The sequence below is a fragment of the Eptatretus burgeri genome, chromosome 14, assembly GCF_056783735.1.
Source record: "Eptatretus burgeri isolate ZD-2024b chromosome 14, Ebu_testis_v1, whole genome shotgun sequence".
Classification (NCBI taxonomy): domain Eukaryota; kingdom Metazoa; phylum Chordata; class Myxini; order Myxiniformes; family Myxinidae; genus Eptatretus; species Eptatretus burgeri.
The window spans coordinates 12,707,036-12,727,978 of NC_140974.1; the positions used below are offsets into that span (position 1 = coordinate 12,707,036).

The following is a 20,943-nucleotide window of genomic DNA, read 5'->3' on the forward strand; positions in this document are numbered from 1 at the left end:
TTCCATCCCGTGGCACAACGGGTTGCGGGGCAACCATGGATGCTGTCTGAGACGATTAATTTAGGTAGGGTCCTCACGTCCAATTTCCGCATTACCTTCCTGGCAAATGAATCCCCCAGGATAGAAAACTATGCTCTCGACGCCCCACTACTATAAGTGGAACGTCAGTTCGTCTCTGACGGCAGCGAAACAGCGGGGAAAAACTCCCATCCATTATTTACATGCTCTGTCTAACCAATCGAGAAAGAGACAATCAGGCAGGTCGGAAACGATTGGTCATGTTTAGCAAAATGCATGTATTTACAAGCAAACAGTTATGTACAGAGTAAAAGCACTGTCACAAAGAAAGATCTTAGCCTTAAGTACACAAGCCCCTGAGCCAGTCATCTTACCACAAATCTACAGATCCGCAGCTGCCTCAATCATTCCGGGAAGCAAGATAAGCAAGGGTGATAGACAGATAAAGCGAAGCAGGTGGGGTACGCTGTCGATCCCGGCCTCACCCGTACGTGAGCCAGATGGCTCACGTGCAACACACAAGGTGTATGGTGAGGGTGATGTAAAAGTGCAGGTGGGAGGTGCGGTGTATGTGGGTGCATGTAATGCAAGGTCTGAAAAGGACTGTTGTGGACTCACTTGATGCTCAGTGCGAGTCAATGAGATGCGTGTGCTGAAATATGCAAAGATATAAGTTGTGTGTGTAAAAGACGTGTAAGGAGAGGAGTCAGTTTTGAGGAGATATGGGCAGGGAGGTGGTGGTCACCACGCGTGGAAACCTGCGTCTCCGTTCTCGTTCCACCTGGTACTTCTCAGCTTCGCATTCCCGAAGTGCCTGACCTGGACTTGCACTTGGGAATGATGCTCGGAATTAATGCTCTTTGGACTTGACTCTCTCGAACAGGGCTCTCTCTCCACCATCACTCAGAACCAAATCGTTCTTCTGATTTCTCCCAGAACTAACTAGTTCTGGGTCTTAGAGCGAACTCGTTGTCTTATTTCTCTCAGAACTAACTCGTTCTCTTTTGCTCAGAACTAACAGGTTACGAAATGTGCTGCCAGTGATCTTATTGGCTTCACCTCTTTCACCAATCACATCCGCTTTTCGGCATCTCACCATGCCGATTGAGGACGAATCAGAAAAGTTGGATCGCAGCCAAAGTGTGATGGGTTCATCTGCAGTCTGTGGCTGCTTGGTTGCATCATTCTCTGGGGGCACAACTTTGCTGCTGATGCGATGCCCCCTGTCACCAGTAAGATAGTACTCATTTCGCCGATAAGATAGGACACCGATCAGATGAGGAAACAACATAACGGGAGAAAATAGACGGAGACGGGCACGATGGATACATAAGCAAAATATTGGGAGGGGTGGGGGTGTTTTAATGGGTGTAGAAAAGATCATGGTTTTTAATGGGGGATGACTTGAGATGGTGGTGAAAAGCTGTGTTGAAGACCTGGAGGGAAGAATGAGATTGAAGAGAGTGTTGAAGGTGATTCCACAGGTAGGTAAAAAGAGGAACGAATGAGTGGAGGCGAGCAGTGATCTTGGATTTAGGTAGTTTCACTAGGAGGGGGTTTCTGGTGGACCGTGTGCATCCTGCAGTAACCTCGTGAGGGATGGAGGAGGGACAGGAAGAGGGTAGAGGGTGCACGGTGAGAAAAGTAGGGCGTGAAAGATTGGACGTGAGTGTTGTTTAGATCAGGGGAGGGAAAGAAGAAAAATAAAATTCTGGCAGATTGCGTATGACTTGGAGGGGCAGGGACTATGCCGAGAGGTGAGAGGACAGGAGGAGCAAGAGCAGAGTTCAGCCGGTTTAAAAAAAAAACAAAAAAAAAAACTGCCAAGCCACCAACATGTGTGCAATGAGCTTCGGAAGACACAAAGACTCGGATTCCTGATGCAAGAATCCATTGACACATGGGACCTGATAGTCCAGAGCCTCACATATAGGAAGCAGCAGCACCAGTGCACAGTGGGAAGCCATATTCCGTAACCACTCCTTAATGGAAAACCACAACCATATTCCATTGTTATTATGTCTCCAACATAATAACAATGTTACTATCCTCTCCCGAAAGCTCATTCATGAGCCAGCTGGATTTTCAATTCCATTCCAATCGTGAAATGGTATTGACCTACAGTTTTTGGAGCAGTAATCCAGTGTCTTCACTGCGAGACCACCATCATTCCTGAAATCAAGTATGAAAAAGAAAAAAGCAAGGGAATGAACAACCAGGAAAAGAGAAGAAAGAAATAGTGAGGAAACACAGTAACCTGCTTTTAAGAAGATTAGGTGAGGTCGGGTTAATGGGGGTAGAAAAGATTGAAGGAAGGAATCGAGTGAGGGTGGGGGTGATTCGAGATGGTAGGGCACCTGCTTGAAGCCCTGGAGGGTGGGAGGAATGGGATTGAATGATCTCAAGAAGATAACTCGACAAACATCAGTGAAAAAGGATCAAAAAGTTCTCGGTTTTGAGATTTTAACTAGGGGAGGGTTTCTGGAAGAACACATGCATCCTGGAGGAGCCGGGGATGGTCTGAAGACTGAGAGAACTGGGGAAGCTAAACTGGAGGAGCGGCTGCGAAACCAGAGAAACCACTGACCTGTCTGTGATGTGAGAGCAACAGGCAATGTGATTTTGACTCCTCGCAGGGGATGCCAATAATGTTGAGACCTTTAGATTCCACAGAAGCCAGGAGAGACAGATGTGATGCTGGAGCGCTAGCTGACAGCAGACAGCAGTGCTCCACTAAGCTATGGGCAGAGGCCTTAGAGGCTGTGAGTAGTTCGTACTTTCAGGAATGACATGCTGTTGTTGAGAGCCAGATTTAAATTCCCAGTGAGAAAATTATGGGGAGGAATTGTCTGAGGCTCTGTCCTCACCACTGAATATATGGGTGGTGACTGTAAATGACAGGTCCAGGGCTGCTACTACATCCTTGTGCACATACCATCTATTCTCTATCTCTCTGATGTACCATACTCCTCACAGAGCGTTGGTGCTGCCAAAGCAGTTTCCTGAGCAAGAGTTATACTGGGTGGTTTGCCATTGGCTTTCCAGCAGTAGTTAGGGCAGGTATTTGGAAATTGGCTCCGGTGCTGGTGATAGCTTGCCGACTCTTTGCGAACAACACCATGGTGTCTTTAACATCCACCAACGAATGCCGGCAGACAGGACACCGTTTAACATCCAGCCGTGGGATGGCACACATGCTGATGAATCACCCTGCCTGTGAAAAACCAGGATCACAATTTATAGCTGGGTTGGAATTCGAACACAGGCTAGACAGCTTAGAGGCGAGTGTGCGGACCTGTAGGCCATCCTGATAGCCCACACCATTTACGATCATAAATTTATTCCAAAGAGGAAGCACACAAAGACTTTTGACAGCACACTTACTGTATTTGGAAGGAGCAGGCATGCTTTGTCAAATTTAATATACAAAACGAAATGTAGAGGCAGACAAAATTAAAAAAATATTTCTCAACATTATGTACACAGTAAAAGGGTCACTGGAAGAACTACAGAGGTTACAAACGGGGAATGTTTTTGCAGTCGAAGGTACATGGTGTCACACCATACACCAGGGTGGAAGAAAAGGGGGGAAAAGAGTGAGAATAATCTACGGGGGTTCCCGGTGCTTCAAAAATACACTCGCAAATACAATGTTATACAACCACAATGGCTGCTGCAAATTCCTTGTGCATTTTCTCTGATTAATCTGAAATTGGCATTCCGGACCTGCAAATCTGTTAGCGGTGATGCAGTTGGCTATTGGTGCAAGTCATTTCACACCTTCACTCCAATTTCCACAACAACGAACGTGATTGCATGAAAATAAATACGAAGATCTATAAACGAAGTCCATGAGTAAACTCAAAACAAAGAGATGAGCAGCATACGTCAACACCAAACGATCGATAGCTTTTTGCTCATTGCTCAGATGTATCAGCGAAAAGTACAGATGCTAGCAGCAGAAGTGTTGGGTTTACACCGAAAGCCGAGATAAAGTGTTGCTTCACTAGCTAAACGGTTTAACCATCACACCAGCTTGTTAAACACACATGGCAATCACGCTTGAGTACATGCGGGGCTGTCTGCAAAGGCCCTCCGTGCATTTAACTTAGGACCGACGTTGGGTCTTCTGGACCTGCGAGTGTGTTGCAGCCTTCGGGGGTGGGGGTGGGGGGGGGGGCTGGAGAAGGGGGAGATGCTACTCGGTTTGAGGAACAGTATTTATAAGATTCACACAGAAAAACCAGGATCCACGAATGGGAGTTGTTTTCAATGGGAAGGGTGGTCACTGCACAGCATGCAAGGCGTGCATTCAAAACACGGAATGATGACTCACGTGCACAACCAACCACATGTTAAAAGCGAGTTCGTAATTTGTAATTGGCGTCGATGTCAAAAGGTTTACATTTCCGGTATTTTTTTTCTGTTCCTCCTTCCGCAAATGCGTGCAACCCAGGAAGGTTGCGTGCAACCCAGGAAGGCTGCGCGCAACCCAGGAAGGCTGCGTGCAACCCAGGAAGGCTGCGTGCAACCCAGGAAGGCTGCGCGCAACCCAGGAAGGCTGCGTGCAACCCAGGAAGGCTGCGCGCAACCCAGGAAGGCTGCGTGCAACCCAGGAAGGCTGCGTGCAACCCAGGAAGGCTGCGCGCAACCCAGGAAGGCTGCGCGCAACCCAGGAAGGCTGTGTGCTTATTGTTGCCTCCTTGTGGAGATAAAATTGACTTCACATAATCTTAAACTGAACTGCTTGATGACTGTGGCAATAATGGTCTTCAAATCAGCGGCATACTCTTGTGAAAGAGACAGTATGATTATTGCTTGCTTCTTTAAAGACTGTAAAAGTGTTAGTGCTTGCAGAGGCACTACTTTGGAGAAACAACTCAAATGCAGAGCTCCAAACTATGAGTCCTCAATCTTGGTTCTCCCTTATTATGGAAGCATTGCTTCTACTGAAAGTGATCGCTGCTGCTGCTGCTGTTGCTGCTGCTGCTGCTGCTGCTGTTGCTGCTGCTGTTGCTGCTGCTGCTGCTGCTGCTGCGACACAGCGTGCGGGTCTGGTGGTTTGTATTGAGTCCCCGTACCGTGATGATTTGGTGAAGGTTGCGAGCTTTGAACACCGTGAGCACTGTAAGACCTAGTTGCCGCACCAGCTCCACCTTCACCAAGCACCGCACCTTTCTGTTTCTGCTTGTTGCGTGATTGAACAAGGCTGAAGACCACGGCGGCAAGAGAGTTCTGTCCAACGAATCTCCGGGGGTACGTGACAAGCGGAGTGGGACGCACGCGCCCCAGGAGGAAGTATGTTTTGAGCTTGCCCTCCTGCTCGCTTATTCCCTTGACGTATATCTCATCACGGTACTCAAAAGCGAAGCCTCGTGTGCGCAAGATCTGATATGTCTCCTCAGGAACTTGTATGCAGTTGCTGAGTCCAGTGCTGTCCATGCGACTCGCCACATTCACCGTCTTGCCCCAGATGTCATATTGCGGCTTGCGGGCACCAATGACACCTGCGACTGCTGGGCCTTGGCAGATGCCTGACGTACACAAACAAAGGACAGATTTTTCTATTAAATGATGGGAAAGACTGGTGGAAAAGAATGACATTCATCACGCAAATAATGTTGTTGTTGTTGTTATTGTATGCGAACAGAGATTTTCATGAACCAATAATTAGGCTCCAGGCCTTCTGTTGATATTAAAATGAAACCGTTTTTAATGCCAATCTGCATTGGCACATTTCCACTGCAAGGGCTGACTGTGCTGAGTCGGCACAAATGGAGCTTGAGGTGTGACTGATGATGGAGGGATAATTCTCTCAGGTGATAAAGGTTAATTCGTACATAACATTGTGGTGTCTTTTTCTTAATCCATACGTAATGGACATCAGAGATGAAAACATTTATACAACTAGTGCGGGCCCGTAGGTGCGTGCCAGTATGTGCAGCTTCGTTCCTTCGCTCTCGTAAACGACGACTGGATTGGAGCATTGTTTCAATTAGATCGGACCAACCGTATCATAAATAGCCATAACTTTGGAAACACCTGGGAAACATACTCAGGTCCCCAGCGTCAATTGTGACGTCATATCAAACGAAGAAGAAGAATTGTGACGCCCTCTCTCTCCCCCCTCTCTCTCCCCTAGTCTCGCCCCTCTCTCTCCCCCCTCTCTCTCCCCCTCTCTCACCCCTAGTCTCGCCCCTCTCTCTCACCCCCTCTCCTGTCCCCCTCTCTCGCCTACTCTCTCCCCCCTCTCTCCCCCTCCTCTCTCACTCCCCTCCTCTCTCGCTCCCCCTCTCTCTCCCCCCTCTCTCCCACCTCCTCTCTTCCCCCTCCTCTCTCGCCCCTCTCTCTGTAAATGTATTCACAAATGTCTACCAAGCACAACAATTAATTCAAACCTTGGGAAAAAACAGCTTTCAAACCCTTGGGAAACAGCTGAAACGGATGAAGAACGATATCAAACCTTGAAAAGGCACATAATCAGGTCCCCAGCGTCGATTGTGACGTCATACCAAACGAAAAAGAAGAAGAATTGTGACGTCAATCGTGCAAAAACAAATAAATAAACATTAATTGTGACGTCATTCGTGATGTCATAGCACCGTGTCCTGTCATTGGTTGACAGACGTTATTGGTCATTATTGCTTGACAGACAATATATAGGTCGTTATTGGTTGACAGACATTGGTCATTGTATCACGTTATTCTTTTTATTACTGCCAATTATTGTGCTATAATTATTATTATTATTATTATTATTATTATTAATATGCTGTTATCATTCTTCTGAGATATCTTTGGGGAAAATGGCATGATAAGGTGGAACGACACTTCAGCTGCGATATATACACCTTTCCAACACTGAAAAAAGCAATAAAATGGCCGTAACTTGGGAACCGCTCGTCCGATTAATATCAAACCTTGAAGAGGCACATCCGCGGGTCCCCGGCAATATTCCTGGCAAGTTTCAATCAGATCAGACTGGTGATTGTCGAGAAACGGCGGTCGCAGACAGACAGACACACACACAGATTGCTGGAATTTTAGAAAGATAATGTTTACCGAGAACGAACATGTCAAACTATCAAGGCTCACCGACTCTGAGCTCGAAGTTGTTGAACGAGTGCAAGTTGATTTCTTTCAGTGTCTCCCGCATGGCGAGTGCAAAGTCAGCAAGGGTGCAGAGATGAGCCCACTCGTCCTTGGCATCCTGTCATGGAGAGATTATCAAAGTCATGTGCCGTTGCTGAATGGCCAGAAAGAAAAGAAAAGGTCATAAAAGCCTCAGTGTCATCTTCAAGCTCCAATAACATCCCTACAATACAAAGAGTCTCATGCATGTCTCAAGCCAATTCACCATGCACCTGTCATCTGAATATTCCTGATATAATACACATTACTAGAATATACGACCCGTCGCTTTGCTGATGGAAATACCAATGTTTGCTGTGATGGCTGATCAATAGGGCAAGAAGAAAAAGGATTCCTGGGTATGCGGGGATAATCAGCGTCGCAAGTTGGCGTTTGCAATTTCAACATGTGCACATTAAAAAAAAAAGATTTTAAAAAGTCTGTTTGCATCACAAACCTTCCCAGGAGTTCCCTGAATCCGCTGTCGTTGGATTTAATGAAATCCATTCATCCCTTCTCAAGTTATAACACGACAGACAGACAGACAGACAGACAGACAGGGTTCCTTATATAATATTGTTACAGCTGTGGAAATTCGCATTACACCATAAAGGGCCCGTAGGTGAGATATCTATAAGTACATGTGTAGTTAACCCAAACCCGTTGTATATAGGGAATTTATGTGATTCATCCGGGCTGCGACACTTTGAGTTAGCCATTTTTTCTGTTCGATCTTTATTTTGAAACAACCACGTCTCAACCGCCATCACACAACAACCACGCCACCGCCACCATCTACGCTCCCACATCATCGCATCACTGCAATTCCCAAACGGCACCATAACCATCAAACCACCACCGAAAACCCTCCACCACCTTTGCCTCTCTCCTTCACAACCAACAACCGCACTACCTGTGAACACTGAACGTCGGGCTGTCTCGGGCCCGTTCGGCGATTGGTGCCGAACGCACCGAGCCACGAGCGCGAATGGCGGCCTTTCCGAGGGGAAAAAGCGGATCAGAAACGCTTCACGCCCACTTCTCCTCCGTCCAATTGGCGGGCGCGGGGCGGTTTGGCCCCGCCTCCAAGCGTGTGTATGTGAAGTCCGTATATGCAAATTTTAGGATCAGGAGAGGTTCACGCCCATTTTTGCCTGACCAATAGCTGACCGGGGGGGGGGTGGTGTGGCCCCGCCTCCAATCGCGTTCTGATCCTAAAATTTGCATATACGCTTCTCCTGCCGCCTATAAAAAGGCGAGCGTAAGGCGAAGAAAAAAAAGAGTGGCAGAGTCTGGTCGGTTGGGTGAGGAGAGTGCGGAACTGAGAAGAGTTGCAGGAAGAGTTGAGTTCTGGAGTTGCCTGAAGAGGGTCGTCGAGAAGTGGCTGTTGGGGACGCATTGCGTTGCGTTGGTGAAGTTGAGGCGAGTGCGCGCGGTGGAACTGCAGGCAAGGGAGCTCGGGTCCGAGGCAAGAAGGACGGCGGTCGGCGACGAGGTTGGGGTGTGGGATCGCTCGTCTCGTCGCGGGACCCAAGCCAGCCATCCACTCCCTCCCCCCAGGGCATCAACAATCTCCCTTTCCCCCACGCTGAGATAGTCTTTTCTCTTTTCGTCTTTTCTCTAATTGACTCTCCATCCTGCTTCACGTAAAGGGTTCGTAGTGGGTGCAAAACGCCCAGTAAATAATCTGAACCGTCGAGGTCGACGATAACACCGCTCGGTTATCCTGATAGTACGGAACGGGCCGCCCAAGCAGCTCGTGTCCGGAGTCGACCTGCGCGAGGTATGATCGCCCGGTTTACCATCCGCGTGGGTACTTAGGTAGGTCGAGTTTGGCGAACAACCCTATCTTATGTGGGTGGCCGATTGGCACGATTGTGGTGAGGTTGAAAGGCCCACCCGCGACTAGCTCCCGGCGTTGGTCCGAGAGGGTCACGACAGAATTGTCCGTCCGGTGGGCGACATGCCGCGATTCGAGTTACGCGGCCGTTCGCATGCCGGCGGGCGCGAATTCGCAACAATATAAACACAACCACTTATCCCTCTCTCTGCAAAGATGTTTTATCCACCACGTTGATTCCAAATCTTAACGAATCCAAACCATCCTAAAATATTAGCTGTATTGTTGTTCTCATCCTTTTCTCACCTGTGTTGGAAGTCATGTGACCTGCTTTGTGATGATTGAAAAGGCGGTGTATAATCGGAAATGCTGTTGTTTAATAGGACGATATTAAAATGGCAATGTTTAAAGTACTGAATATAGCAAGTGGCGTTTGAATCTAATCGATATGAGAAACTGGATTGAATGGGACTCTGCATTATGATAAGGGAAGAAGATGAAGGGGCAAGAGTTTTTGTTCTAATATTAAATGTTTCAAGAAAAAGTATTTAATGTAGCAAGTGTTTTCTGTATGTAATAAATGCGGTGACTGAAATGTTTTTGGACTCACTCACTGACTTACCAATGGATATTGTTTGATCGCATTAGCTCACCGGACCGAAAGTCCAGGTGAGCTAAAAAAAAGGATTCCTGGGATCTCCTGCCCTCCGTGCAGGGATTACCAGCGTCGCAAGTTGGCGTTTGCAGTTTCGCCACATGTGCCCATATACCCATGAGAAAATAAAATAAAATAAAATTTTAATTTTGTTGTCGGCAAAACCTTCCCAGGAGTTCCCTGAATCCATTGTAGTTCGATTAATTGAAATCCGTTAATCCGTTCTCAAGTTATAACATGACAGACGTTGGCTCCTTTTATAATATAGATGATGCAATAAAAGTAAATTTGATTTCGAAAATAATACATTTTGTTGGAGTTTTTGACTTGATCAGTCGATGTAATCCACTGCAGTGTGAAGACCTTGCTCAACATGGTCCGTTCTTTTCTGTTGTCTGAAATTTGGAACACCTCGGTGAACCCATTTTGGGGATGTTGTGTCGTCCTGTCTGACATCTCTTTTGATCCGAATCTTGCTATGATTTGAAACAGTTTGAAGGTCACTCCTCCACCACTTCAGACTTCACTTAATACATTTATCTTATCCATCTGTAGTTGATGTTTAAGTTATGTAGAGCTCGGATGATGGCATTTATTGCCGCACTATCTGAGGCTTTTTCATCGATACTATAAATCTGAATTTGTACATTAATTTGTTTGTTTATATATGCTTCAAAAACTAAATAACTACTGAACCAAATCCAACCATTGGGGGGAAGACCCCCAATGTAAATGTGTATTATATGGCACCTCCGGTGGTAGCTGGTATTACAAATCATGATCTTATATAAATAGAGTTTAACCCTTTGAACTCGAGCGGCCGTTTTACCTGCCGCTCGCCATTCAAATCTCCATTGACCCGAGCAGGCGGTTTACCAGCCGCTATCAAAAGCTCCATACACCTGAGCGGTGGATTTTACTCCAGGGAGCCCAGAGTGGGGCAGCTGAAAATCCAAGGAGCTCAGGGTCCAAATGGTTCAGCAATTTTACTGTGATGATGAAATATGAATGAGAATAATTTGAAATTTTCAAAATGTTTCATTTCACTCAATGTAAACGGAGGTTAAAATCAAAGCAAACAAGTTATTTCTTTGTACCGCCATATATAAGCAGCAAGGATGGTTGATGAAGGGTGTCACAGGATGTCTGAGGACCTAGAAGTACGCGCACTAGTTTCTAAGCTGTCTAGCCTGGGTTTGCTTCTCGGCCCAGCTATAAAATGTCATCCCAGTGTTTCACAGGCATGGTGATTCATCAATCCCTGTGTGTACCGCCCCTCAGATGGAACTTAAACTGGGTCCCATCTGCCGGCGTTAGTTGGTGGACATTAAACATCCCACGGTATCCTTTGTGAAGAATAGATAAGCTCTTGCCCGAACCCTGGCCAAATTACAAATTCCTGCCCTAACCTTAGTTGAACCTCAGACCTGGCCGGCCAGTTTGTGAAAGATTTGAGCAAAACCTCCCCCCGGCCAACCCAACAAGAACGTGGGGGAATGAGAAGGAGGAAAAGGAGGAGGAGAAGGAGGCAAAGAAGGAGGCAAAGGAGGAGGAGAAGGAGGAGAAGGAGGAGGAGAAGGAGGAGAAGGAGGAGAAGAAGGAGAAGGAGATGGAGGAGAAGGGGAGAAGGAGGAGAAGGCGAAGGAGGAAAGGAGGAGGAGAAGGGGAGAAGAAGGCAAAGGAGGAGAAGGAGGGGGAGAAGGAGGAGGAGGAGAAGGAGGAGAAAGGGGAGAAGTAGGAGAAGGAGGAGGAGGAGGAGAAAGGGAGAAGTAGGAGAAGGAGGAGGAGGAGGAGAAGGAGGAGAAGGAGCAGGACGAGGAGGATGAGGAGAAGAAGGAGAAGGAGAAGAAGGAGGAGGAGGAGAAGGATAAGGAGGAGAAGAAGGAGGAGGAAGGAGAAGGAGGAGGAGGAGAAGGAGAAGGAGGAGGAGGAGGAAGGAGAAGGAGAAGGAGGAGGAGGAGGAAGGAGGAAGAAGGAGAAGGAGGAGGAGGAGGGAGGAGGAGGAGGAGAAGGAGGAGGAGAAGGAAAAGGAGAAGGAGGAGAAGAAGGAGGAGGAGGAAGGAGGAGGAGAAGAAGAAGGAGAAGGAGGAGGAGGAGAAGGAGGAGGAGGAGAAGGAGGAGGTGGAGAAGGAGGAGAAGGAGGAGGAGGGGGAGAAGGAGGAGGGGGAGAAGGAGGAGGAGTAGAAGGAGGAGGAGAAGGAGGAGAAGGAGGAGGAGGAGGAGGAGGAGGAGGAGGAGGAGGAGGAGGAGGAGGAGGAGGAGGAGGAGGAGGAGGAGGAGGAGGAGGAGGAGGAGGAGGAGGAGGAGGAGGAGGAGGAGGAGGAGAAGAAGAAGAAGAAGAAGAAGAAGAAGAAGAAGAAGAAGAAGAAGAAGAAGAAGAAGAAGAAGAAGAAGAAGAAGAAGAAGAAGAAGAAGAAGAAGAAGAAGAAGAAGAAGAAGAAGAAGAAGAAGAAGAAGAAGAAGAAGAAGAAGAAGGTCCTTGGGCAAATGATAGGGTGAATAGAGCAGAATGTTTGTGAAGTACAACATGTTGTCTTTTGATTAAATGTGTCAGCGAAGCGAAGGGTAAAAATGCCAAGTCATATATAAATGTGGGGTACAAGGGCAATCTGTATTTGCTTTTTTTTTTGCAGAAGCTGAATGTGATCCACTGTTGACTTTCCATTACTAAGAAAAACTCCTTGCTCGCTCTCATGTTTGATTTTTGTCCAGTATCGTCAGGAGTCACGGTTTTATTTCCCCAGAATTATGGATGGGTTAATTCCCCCAGAATTGTCGCATTTCCGTATGAGTTGTAATACCACTTCCCACTGTGAGCCATGCATATTAAATAATAATAATATTGTAATGAGTTCCCTTTCAAGGAACTTCAATGCTGGAGGAGGCCAATAGGCCCACCTAGTCTGCACAACCTCTGGTTGTTTGTCTATACTACATGTTTACTGTCCTCATCGCCAGCTATATTGGTCTCATAAAGTTTAAAAGGCTGAAACTGTTAAGTTGTTTTTCCTTCTTTTTTTGAGCTTAGAATGTTCTTTAGTCCTCATTGAATGGATGCCAAATTGTAGGCCAACAGTGACCTGCAAAAGTATTCACTCCCTTCCAATAATGCCACATTTAGATTAATTACGAATTAGGTAAAAACAATTTTTCCAAAATAACTTTTTTGAAAAGACACTGCACGTGAAAAGGCTGAATCCCTAAACTCGGTGTTTGCTTCTAAATCTTGTGTCACAAACCTATCGCTTTCTGTACCCACCTCACCCAGCTGTTCTTGGACTCTGTGTCCTTTTCTCCCGACAAGGTGGAGAGCTTGCCGTCAAACCTCAACTGATTCTGCAACCGGTCCAGACGGCATCAGCCCACGTGTCCTAAAAGCTTGCTCTGCTGCTCTTGCTCACCCCCTCTCTTCTATTTACCCTCTTATTCACTCAAGGTCATCTGCCATCTGCTTGGGAATCAGCAAACATTCATGCTCTGCATAAAAAGGTGAAAGAACAGATCCCTGCAACTACAGACCAATCAGCCTTCTCCCAATCATCAGCAAGGTCATGGATCCATCATGACTTCCAACATTAAATCCTTCCACTTCTCAAATGGCTTGATTTCGGATCAAATTGTATTCAGACCAGGTCGCTGTTAGATGAGCCTGGACATGCTGCTTCTGCTCTCCCAACAATGGATGGAGATCCTCAATGCCAGACATGAAATCAGAGCCATCTCCCGAGACATATCACGTTCTTTTGATATGGTCTGGCACCCTGCCCTGTTCACCAAACTCTCTTCCTATGGTATCCCAAACAATCTCCACTCTTGGCTCACAGACTTCCTCTCTTGTCACAGTCAACGTGTGGCCCTTAATGGAGTTCTGTTATCCCCTATTCCTGTTCAGGCTGGAGTTCCTCAAGGCAGTGTTCTGGGCCCTGTTCTTTTTCTGGTTTTCATCAATGATCTCTCTGACTCGGGGAAAATCCTCTTTATCTCTTTGCTGATGACTCCACCCTCTGCCGTAACATCTGTCATCCCTCAGATCTGCAAGCAGCAGCCTCTTTACTCTCTGCAGATCTGGATAAAATCACATTTCAATCCTGACAAATCCCACACTCACACTATGTCTCTCTGAAAGGACTGTCTGGAACTCCTCCCCCCTCCACTGTCTCAACAATCCTCTTGAAGAAGTCCTTTCATTCAAGCTTTTGTATCTCACTATCTGCCATGATATTTCCGAGGAAAGCCTCATTTCCAAGCTTTCCTCCAAAGCCAGTCGCCGACTTGGCATCCTCCGTCATGCAAAGTCCTTCCTTGGCACACCTGAGCTCCTGACCACAAAAAAGCTTTCTTCCGCAGCCTGATGGAGTACTGCTCTCCCCTCTGGGCTGGTGCTCCCGCCTCACACCTTTCTTGGCTTCACGCTGTGGAAACCAAGGCACTTAGGATCATTGGTATCTTTCACGATGAGTCTGAGTCTTCGGGTCTCTCCCTCTCTCACCGCAGGCAAGTCGGTGGTCTTTCTGTCTTCTACAGTCTCCTCTCCAGCCTCGCCACCGCCTCCCCCGCTCTGTCTGTTATCTGTCCCCCCCCCCATTTTTCCGCAGGGTGCCCAAGGTCCGCCAGCAACCCCAATCTGGTGAAACCACCAAAATCAAGATTCATTGCTCACCTTCACTCTTTTACTCCTCTTTTTCCTGCCTCTGGAACAAACTCCCACACTCTCTTCAATCCCACTCTTCCCTCCATATCTTCAAAACTGCTGTTCACCACCATCTTTTATCTTCCCTCATCCAAAGCCATGATCTTTTCTACCCCCGTTAATCCACCCCAAACCCACCACCTTCAAATTCCCTGCTGTCCTTATTGAAAGTCCCTGTGGTGTCTGCCTGGTGTTGGCTTAATGGTTATGGTGGCAGGCTTTGGATCCCGCTCAGCTGTTGAATTAATACCAGTTGGGGTTAACTCAGACTGTCATCTTTCCGAGGTCGGCAAAATGAGTGCCAGCTTTCTGGTATACCGTGTCGGAGTGGCGACCCGTCCAGGATTGTGCTCAATAGCCAAGGAGACTGCTTAGGCAGCACCAACGCTCTGCACAGAGTATGGTCCCAATCTCTCCCTCTCCTGTGGTGTCAATCTTCTTTACCCCGTGTACTCCGCCCCATCCCTCTCCCTTCCACAGATCTACTCATGTTTCTTTTCCTCACTGTTTTGTATTTCCCTCTCCCACCACTCGTCTCCTGCTCCCTTTGTTAAAGGTTCTGTGTGTTAGCTCTTATCGAGTCTCGACATTATATCCAAAAAAAAAAAACTTTCCTACCAAATCGCTGGGCCAATCCTGCTGAAATTTGGTGGCAATGTTCCCCTCCTGACTGATAACAGGGATTGCAAAGCTCATTCTGGTCACATGATTAAGTAGGTCAAAATGGCCAACTTCGTAAATTTCTTCAAAAATCCTCTTCTCTCGACCCACCAGTCAGAATGCGACCAAATTTGGGTTACAACATCAGGACGGGATTGTGATATTAAATTGCGGAGGTCATGCCGATCACGTGACCGGAAGTGTGTCAAAATGGCAGACATAGTCAACTTTTGGGAAAAATCGCATAAATTCTTTCAAAAAAAAAACCTTCCTCTCCAGACCCACCAGTCAGAATGCGACCAAATTTGGGTTAAAAAATTAGGCCAGGGCCCAGATAAGCTACAGGTCCTGTGGTCCTATTTTCATGTTAAACCACTGATTACATACAGGTGCATGTGCGGGTGCATGTGTCCTCCATAACTACAAAACCATGAAACCAACTCCAAGGGAGTGCATGAATGAAAACTGGGTGTTTGGGTCAATTTAAACACCCCCTTTGAAGATCAACGGGCTTATTCAATTAAAACAAAAACAGGTGTTTATCTTTGGTAAGCCCAACTTCACCTCGCAGGGGTCGAATGAGCCACCATTTTGTTTTGGCCTATTCAAGCATGCCTTGCCTTGGAATCACGATAAACTCTCGTGGAATAATTAAAGTATATCATCAAAATCTGTCTTCAGATTTGAAGATGGGAGTTGATGGACTAAATAACTGTCGAAATCTGGAGTTAAATCTGAAAATTTAAAGAAATTTCCAATTCTTATAACTAATCAAATAAGCGTATTTATTTAAGGAGGGCTATACTCCCACCGTCTCCGTGTTCAGCGAAACAATGGCTGATTGTGACCTCACTCCTCTGAGCTCCCAAGGTTAATCACGAGAAAACTTTAAAGGATCACATCACACAGTCATTTTCTCACAATTCATAACTTATAAACACACGAGCCACCACCTGTCGCCATCTCTGAGATAGATCCATAAATACAATGCTTTATAAAAAGCACAATTTTTGGGGGGAATTTCAACCAGATTTTTTTTTTGTACACCTTGTCGAGGCTCGTATGACAGCTCACATACAATAATCCACAGCAAGGGGGCATGAGACAAGAGGGGCGGGAGTGGGAGGGACAAAACAGTGGGGAACAGACACATTAGGAGATCTGTGGAAGGGAGAGGGATGGGACAGGGAACATGGGGAAGAGAAGATGGACGTTACAGGGACTTTCAGGAAGGAAAGCAGGGGAATTGAAGGAAGTGGGCTTGGATGGATTATCGGGGGTAGAAAAGATCGAGGATTTGGATGGGGGATGATAAGAGGTGGTGGTGACAGCTGTTTTGAAAGCCTGGAGGGAAGAATGGGAAAGAATAGAGTGAGGGAGTTTATTCCAAAGGTGGGAAAAAAGAGGAATGAAAGAGTGAAGGTGAGCAGTGATTTGTGATTTTGGTAGTTTTACCAGAAGGGGGTTGTTGGCGGACCTTGAGCGCCCTGTGGAAATGTGGTGGGGACAAATCGCAGAGAGAGCAGGGGGGGGGGTAAGGCTGGAGAGGAGATGGTAGAAGACAGAAAGACCACCGACCAACCTGCGGTGATTAAGTGAGAGGCCCAAAGACTCAACCTCATTGCGGGAGATGCCGATGATCCTAAATGCCCTGGTTTCGATAGCGTGAAGCCGAGAAAGGTGGGAGGCAGGAGCACCAGCCCAGAGGGGAGAAGAGTACTCATCAGGCTACGGACAAAAGCTTTGTAAGTGGTCAGGAGCTCAGGTGGGCCGAGGAAGGACTTTGCACGATGGAGGATTCCCAGTCGGCGACTGGCTTTGGAGGCGACGTTGGAAATGTGACTTTCCCAGGAAAGGTCATGGCAGATAGTGAGACCCAGAAGCTTGAAAGAAAAGACTTCTTCCAGAGGATTGTTGAGAAAGTGGATGGGGGGGGGGGTTCTAAACGGTCCTTTCGAAGAGATATAGTGAGAGTGTGAGATTTGTCTGGATTGAAAGACATGTTCCACGTGTTGGACCAGTTTGTGATTTTATCCAGATCTGCAGTGAGCGAAGAAGCTGCTGCTTGCCAGTCTGAGGGATGACAGATGGTACGGCAGAGGGTGGAGTCATCAGCAAAGAGATATATAGGATTTTCCAGAGAGTCGGAGGATGAAAACCAGAAAAAGAACAGGGCCCCGAACGCTACCTTGAGCAACTCCAGCCTGGACAGGAAGAGGGGATGAAAGAACTCCATTTAGGGCCACACGTTGACTGTGACAGGAGAGGAAGTCAGCGAGCCATGAGTGGAGATGGCCTTGGAAACAATGGGAAGAGAGTTTGGTGAGTAGGGCAGGGTGCCAGACTGTGTCAAAAGCACGTGATATGTCCAGGGATACGGCTTGGATTTCCTGTCTGGCATTGAGGACCTCCATCCATTGATGGGAGAGCAGAAGCAGCATATCCAGGGTAGAGTGACCTGGTCTGAAACCAAATTGATGATCGGAAATCAAGCCATTGGAGAAGAGGAAGGATTTCATGTCTGAAGCGATGATGGATTCCACAACCTTGCTGATGTTTGGGAGAAGGCTGATTGGTCTGCTGATTGGTCAAATCAGAAGGCTGATTGGTCTGTAGTTTCAGGGATCTGTTTTTGCACATTTTTATGCAGGGCAGTGATGTTTGCAGATTTCCAAGCAGATGGCAGATGGCCTTGAGCAAATGAGAGGGTGAATAGAACAGGGAGAGGGTGAGCAAGAGCAGAAGAGCAGGCTTTGAGGACACGTTGGCTGATGCCGTCTGGACCGGTTGCAGAATCTGAGTCGAGGTTTGAAAGCAAGCTCTCCACCTTGTCAGGAGAAAAGGACAGAGAGTCCAGGGACAGTTGGGTGCGACTGGGTAAGGTGGGTAGAGAAAGTGATGGGTTTAGGACACAAGATTTAGCTGCAAACACCGAGTTTAGGCATTCAGCTTTTTCACGTGTGGTATCAGCTGTGCTGCCATTTGAGGTAAGGGAGGGGATGGAGGGGGAACATACACCAGAAACAGATTTGATTAAACGCCACCAGGATTTTGAGGAGGGAGAGAGGTTTGAGAGTTCAGACTTGAGATGAGAAATGTTGTTTTCTGGCTCTCCTGAGGGTAGATACACACTTGTTCCGAGCTTTGTGGAAAGAACTGAGATTGCCCTCAGTTGGGTTTGCTTTCCATGAGGCAAAGGCAAGTTGTTTCAGGACAACTGCCTCGCCACAAGCTTCAGTAAACCAAGGGCGGGAGGAAGGGTAAGACAACTGAAGACGGGAGGGATAAATCTGTGCATGAGGGAGAGCAAGTTTCTTTGAAAGAATTCCCAGGATGAGTTGATGTTTGAGAAAGTAGTGATAGGAGACCAGTCTATAAGTTTGATGGCTGCTCGGAGACCCTGCCAGTCGGCTTGAGTGAAATGCCAGACTCGACGGCGGTGAGGTGGTTCTCTGATAACAGCCAGAGAGATGTTCACTTTGACAAGGACGTGGTCAGAAGAACCGATTGGAGCGAGAGAAGAGCAGCAGATATTGTCAGGGAAATTTGTCAAAATCAGATCTAGAAGAGATGGAGTACCATTGGTTGAGATCCGGGTCAGGAAGTTGACCAATTGAGTCAGTCCGAATGAGTCGCAGAAAGCTTTTGCTGAGGTGCCATGACAGGTGAGAGAGGTACCTACACCTAGCCAACTGGCATGATGACAATTGAAGTCACCACATAAGAGGAAGAGAGAGTTTGGATGAGAAGATAGAAGATGGTCCATGTTTTCAGATAGTGAGGTGTAGATGGAGTCATCACTGTAAGCTGGACGGTACAGTACACATATAAACATGAGGTGGGAGTGAAGGGGAAGCCGTAGCCAGAGGTATTCCTGGGGGTGTGGGGGAGTGAGGGCAGTGCAAGGAGAGTGAGGAATACAGTCTTTGATGAAGAGAGCAACACCTCCACCAGGACGAGGATCAGGTCTGTCATACCGGAGGAGGGAGTAACCGGGGAGAGATACTTGGGAGTCAGACACGTCTTGGGAGAGGAAAGTTTCTGTTAGCAGATTATGTCTGGTTTGTCAGTGGCAGCCTGTATGGAAAGATCTGAAAGGTTTGAGCGAAGGCCCCGGATATTTGAGGTCCACACTTTTAATGAAGAGGTAGGGGAGGAGACTTTGGGTGCAGTGGTTGGGGGGAAGGGGGAGGGTAGGACAAGGGACGAGGGGGGGAGGTAAGGAGGGTTGTTGAAGGAGTGTGGGGGATTGCAGAATAGCGGGGGGGGGGGGCCGAATGAGGAGGAGAAAAGGCTCTGTGGTGCTGGGGAAGAGGTGGGACAAGAGAGGGGGAAGAAGGCAGTTAAGGCTTTGAGGAGGTGGAGTGAAGAGATGGAGGTGAGAGGGCAGTGGAAGGAGGCAGCTTCGTGAATGGGTGGGGGGGAGACTTTGAGAAGGATGAGTGAGGGGGATGAAAGGTGGGAGAAAGGTGAGGGGGGAATTTTTGAGAGAGGTGAGGTGGAGGCTTGGAGGGAGAAGAGTGGGATGAAGAGTTGGATGGTTGTTGAAGAGAGAGTGAGGATGAGAGGGGTGAGTTGGCACTGAATTTGGAAAAAAAGAATGGTTGATGGAAAGCGAACATTCACAGCAAACTGGGGTTTTTTTTTTGTATACCTTGTCGAGGCTCGTATGAGAGCTAAGACACAGCAAGGGGTATTGAGACAAGAGGGGCGGGAGTGGGAGGGACAAAACAGCGGGGACAGACACATTAGGAGATCTGTGGAAGGGAGAGGGATGGGGATGGGACGGGGAACATGGGGAAGAGAAGATGGACATTACAGGGACTTTCAGGAAGGAAAGCAGGGAATTTGAAGGAGGTCGGCTTGGGTGGATTATCGGGGGTAGAAAATATCGAGGATTTGGATGGGGGATGATAAAAGGTGGTGGTGAACAGCTGTTTTGAAAGCCTGGAGGGAAGAATGGGAAAGAATAGAGTGAGGGAGTTTATTCCAAAGGCGGGAAAAAAAGAGGAATGAAAGAGTGAAGGTGAGCAGTGATTCGTGATTTTGGTAGTTTTACCAGAAGGGGGTTGTTGGCGGACCTTGAGCGCCCTGTGGAAATGTGGTGGGGACAAATCACAGAGAGAGCAGGGGCGGCAAGGCTGGAGAGGAGTCGGTAGAAGACAGAAAGACCACCGACCAATCTGCGGTGATTGAGTGAGAGGCCCAAAGACAGCTTCATTGCGGGAGATGCCGATGATCCTAAATGTCCTGATGGATTCGATAACCTTGCTGATGATCAGAGATGATCAGAGATGGTTTTAGGTCAGAGATGCGATTTAACACAATTCTTGATGGATGCAATAAAGGCGAATTCAGAGAATGGAGAGAAGAAACACTGTTACAGTTGGATTTTTTAGGCAAGGAATGAAGGAGAGGTCAAAATGAGAGCAGTCTGATAAAAAAGCAGAAGAGTTGTGTATTATGAAACAGTAAAGAGTACCACACGTGTGAGAGAGGAAGATGAAGCATTATAAGAGATCTTTTTTGTTGTTATTAGCCTCCGCCATCGAAGATGGATGGAGGTTACTGTTTTCACCCCTGTTTGTTTACTTACGAAATCTAAAGATTTCGTAAGTATATTGATGACTTCCGTTTCTGTTTGTTTGTTTGTTTGTTTGTTTGTAGGCACGATAACTCGAGAACGGAAGAAGCTTCCAATGTCAAATTATACCACGTGATTCAGGAGGGTGATGGCTAGCGCTGCTTAGATTTTGGTCAAAATCGGTCAAAGGTCAAGGTCACAGTGATCTCAAACATCCAAAAAATGATAATTCGAGAACGGAAGAAGCTACCAATGTCAAATTACACCACGTGATTCAGGAGGGTGGTGGCTAGCGCTGATTAGATTTTGGTCAAAATCGGTCAAAGGTAAAGGTCACAGTGAGGTCAAACATCCAAAACATTCAA

The 20,943-nt window shown here is 47.3% G+C and overlaps 1 protein-coding gene across 5 annotated transcripts in view; it reads right to left on the reverse strand.

Annotated features, from left to right (window-relative positions):
• Positions 1–258: 258 nt before the first annotated feature.
• Positions 259–20,943, reverse strand: part of ADCY8 (adenylate cyclase 8) — a 331,462-nt gene continuing 310,777 nt past the window's right edge. For 4 of the 5 annotated variants that reach the window (XM_085853744.1, XM_085853746.1, XM_085853743.1 and 1 more), the window contains 2 exons: positions 7,114–7,228; positions 259–5,552 (listed from right to left, as the gene is read on the reverse strand). In XM_085853744.1, the coding sequence (XP_085709870.1) occupies positions 4,948–5,552; positions 7,114–7,228 (720 nt within the window). In that variant the 3' untranslated portion in view covers positions 259–4,947. The remainder of the gene's footprint in view (positions 5,553–7,113; positions 7,229–20,943) is intronic. The other variant, XR_015051030.1, reaches the window with a different exon arrangement.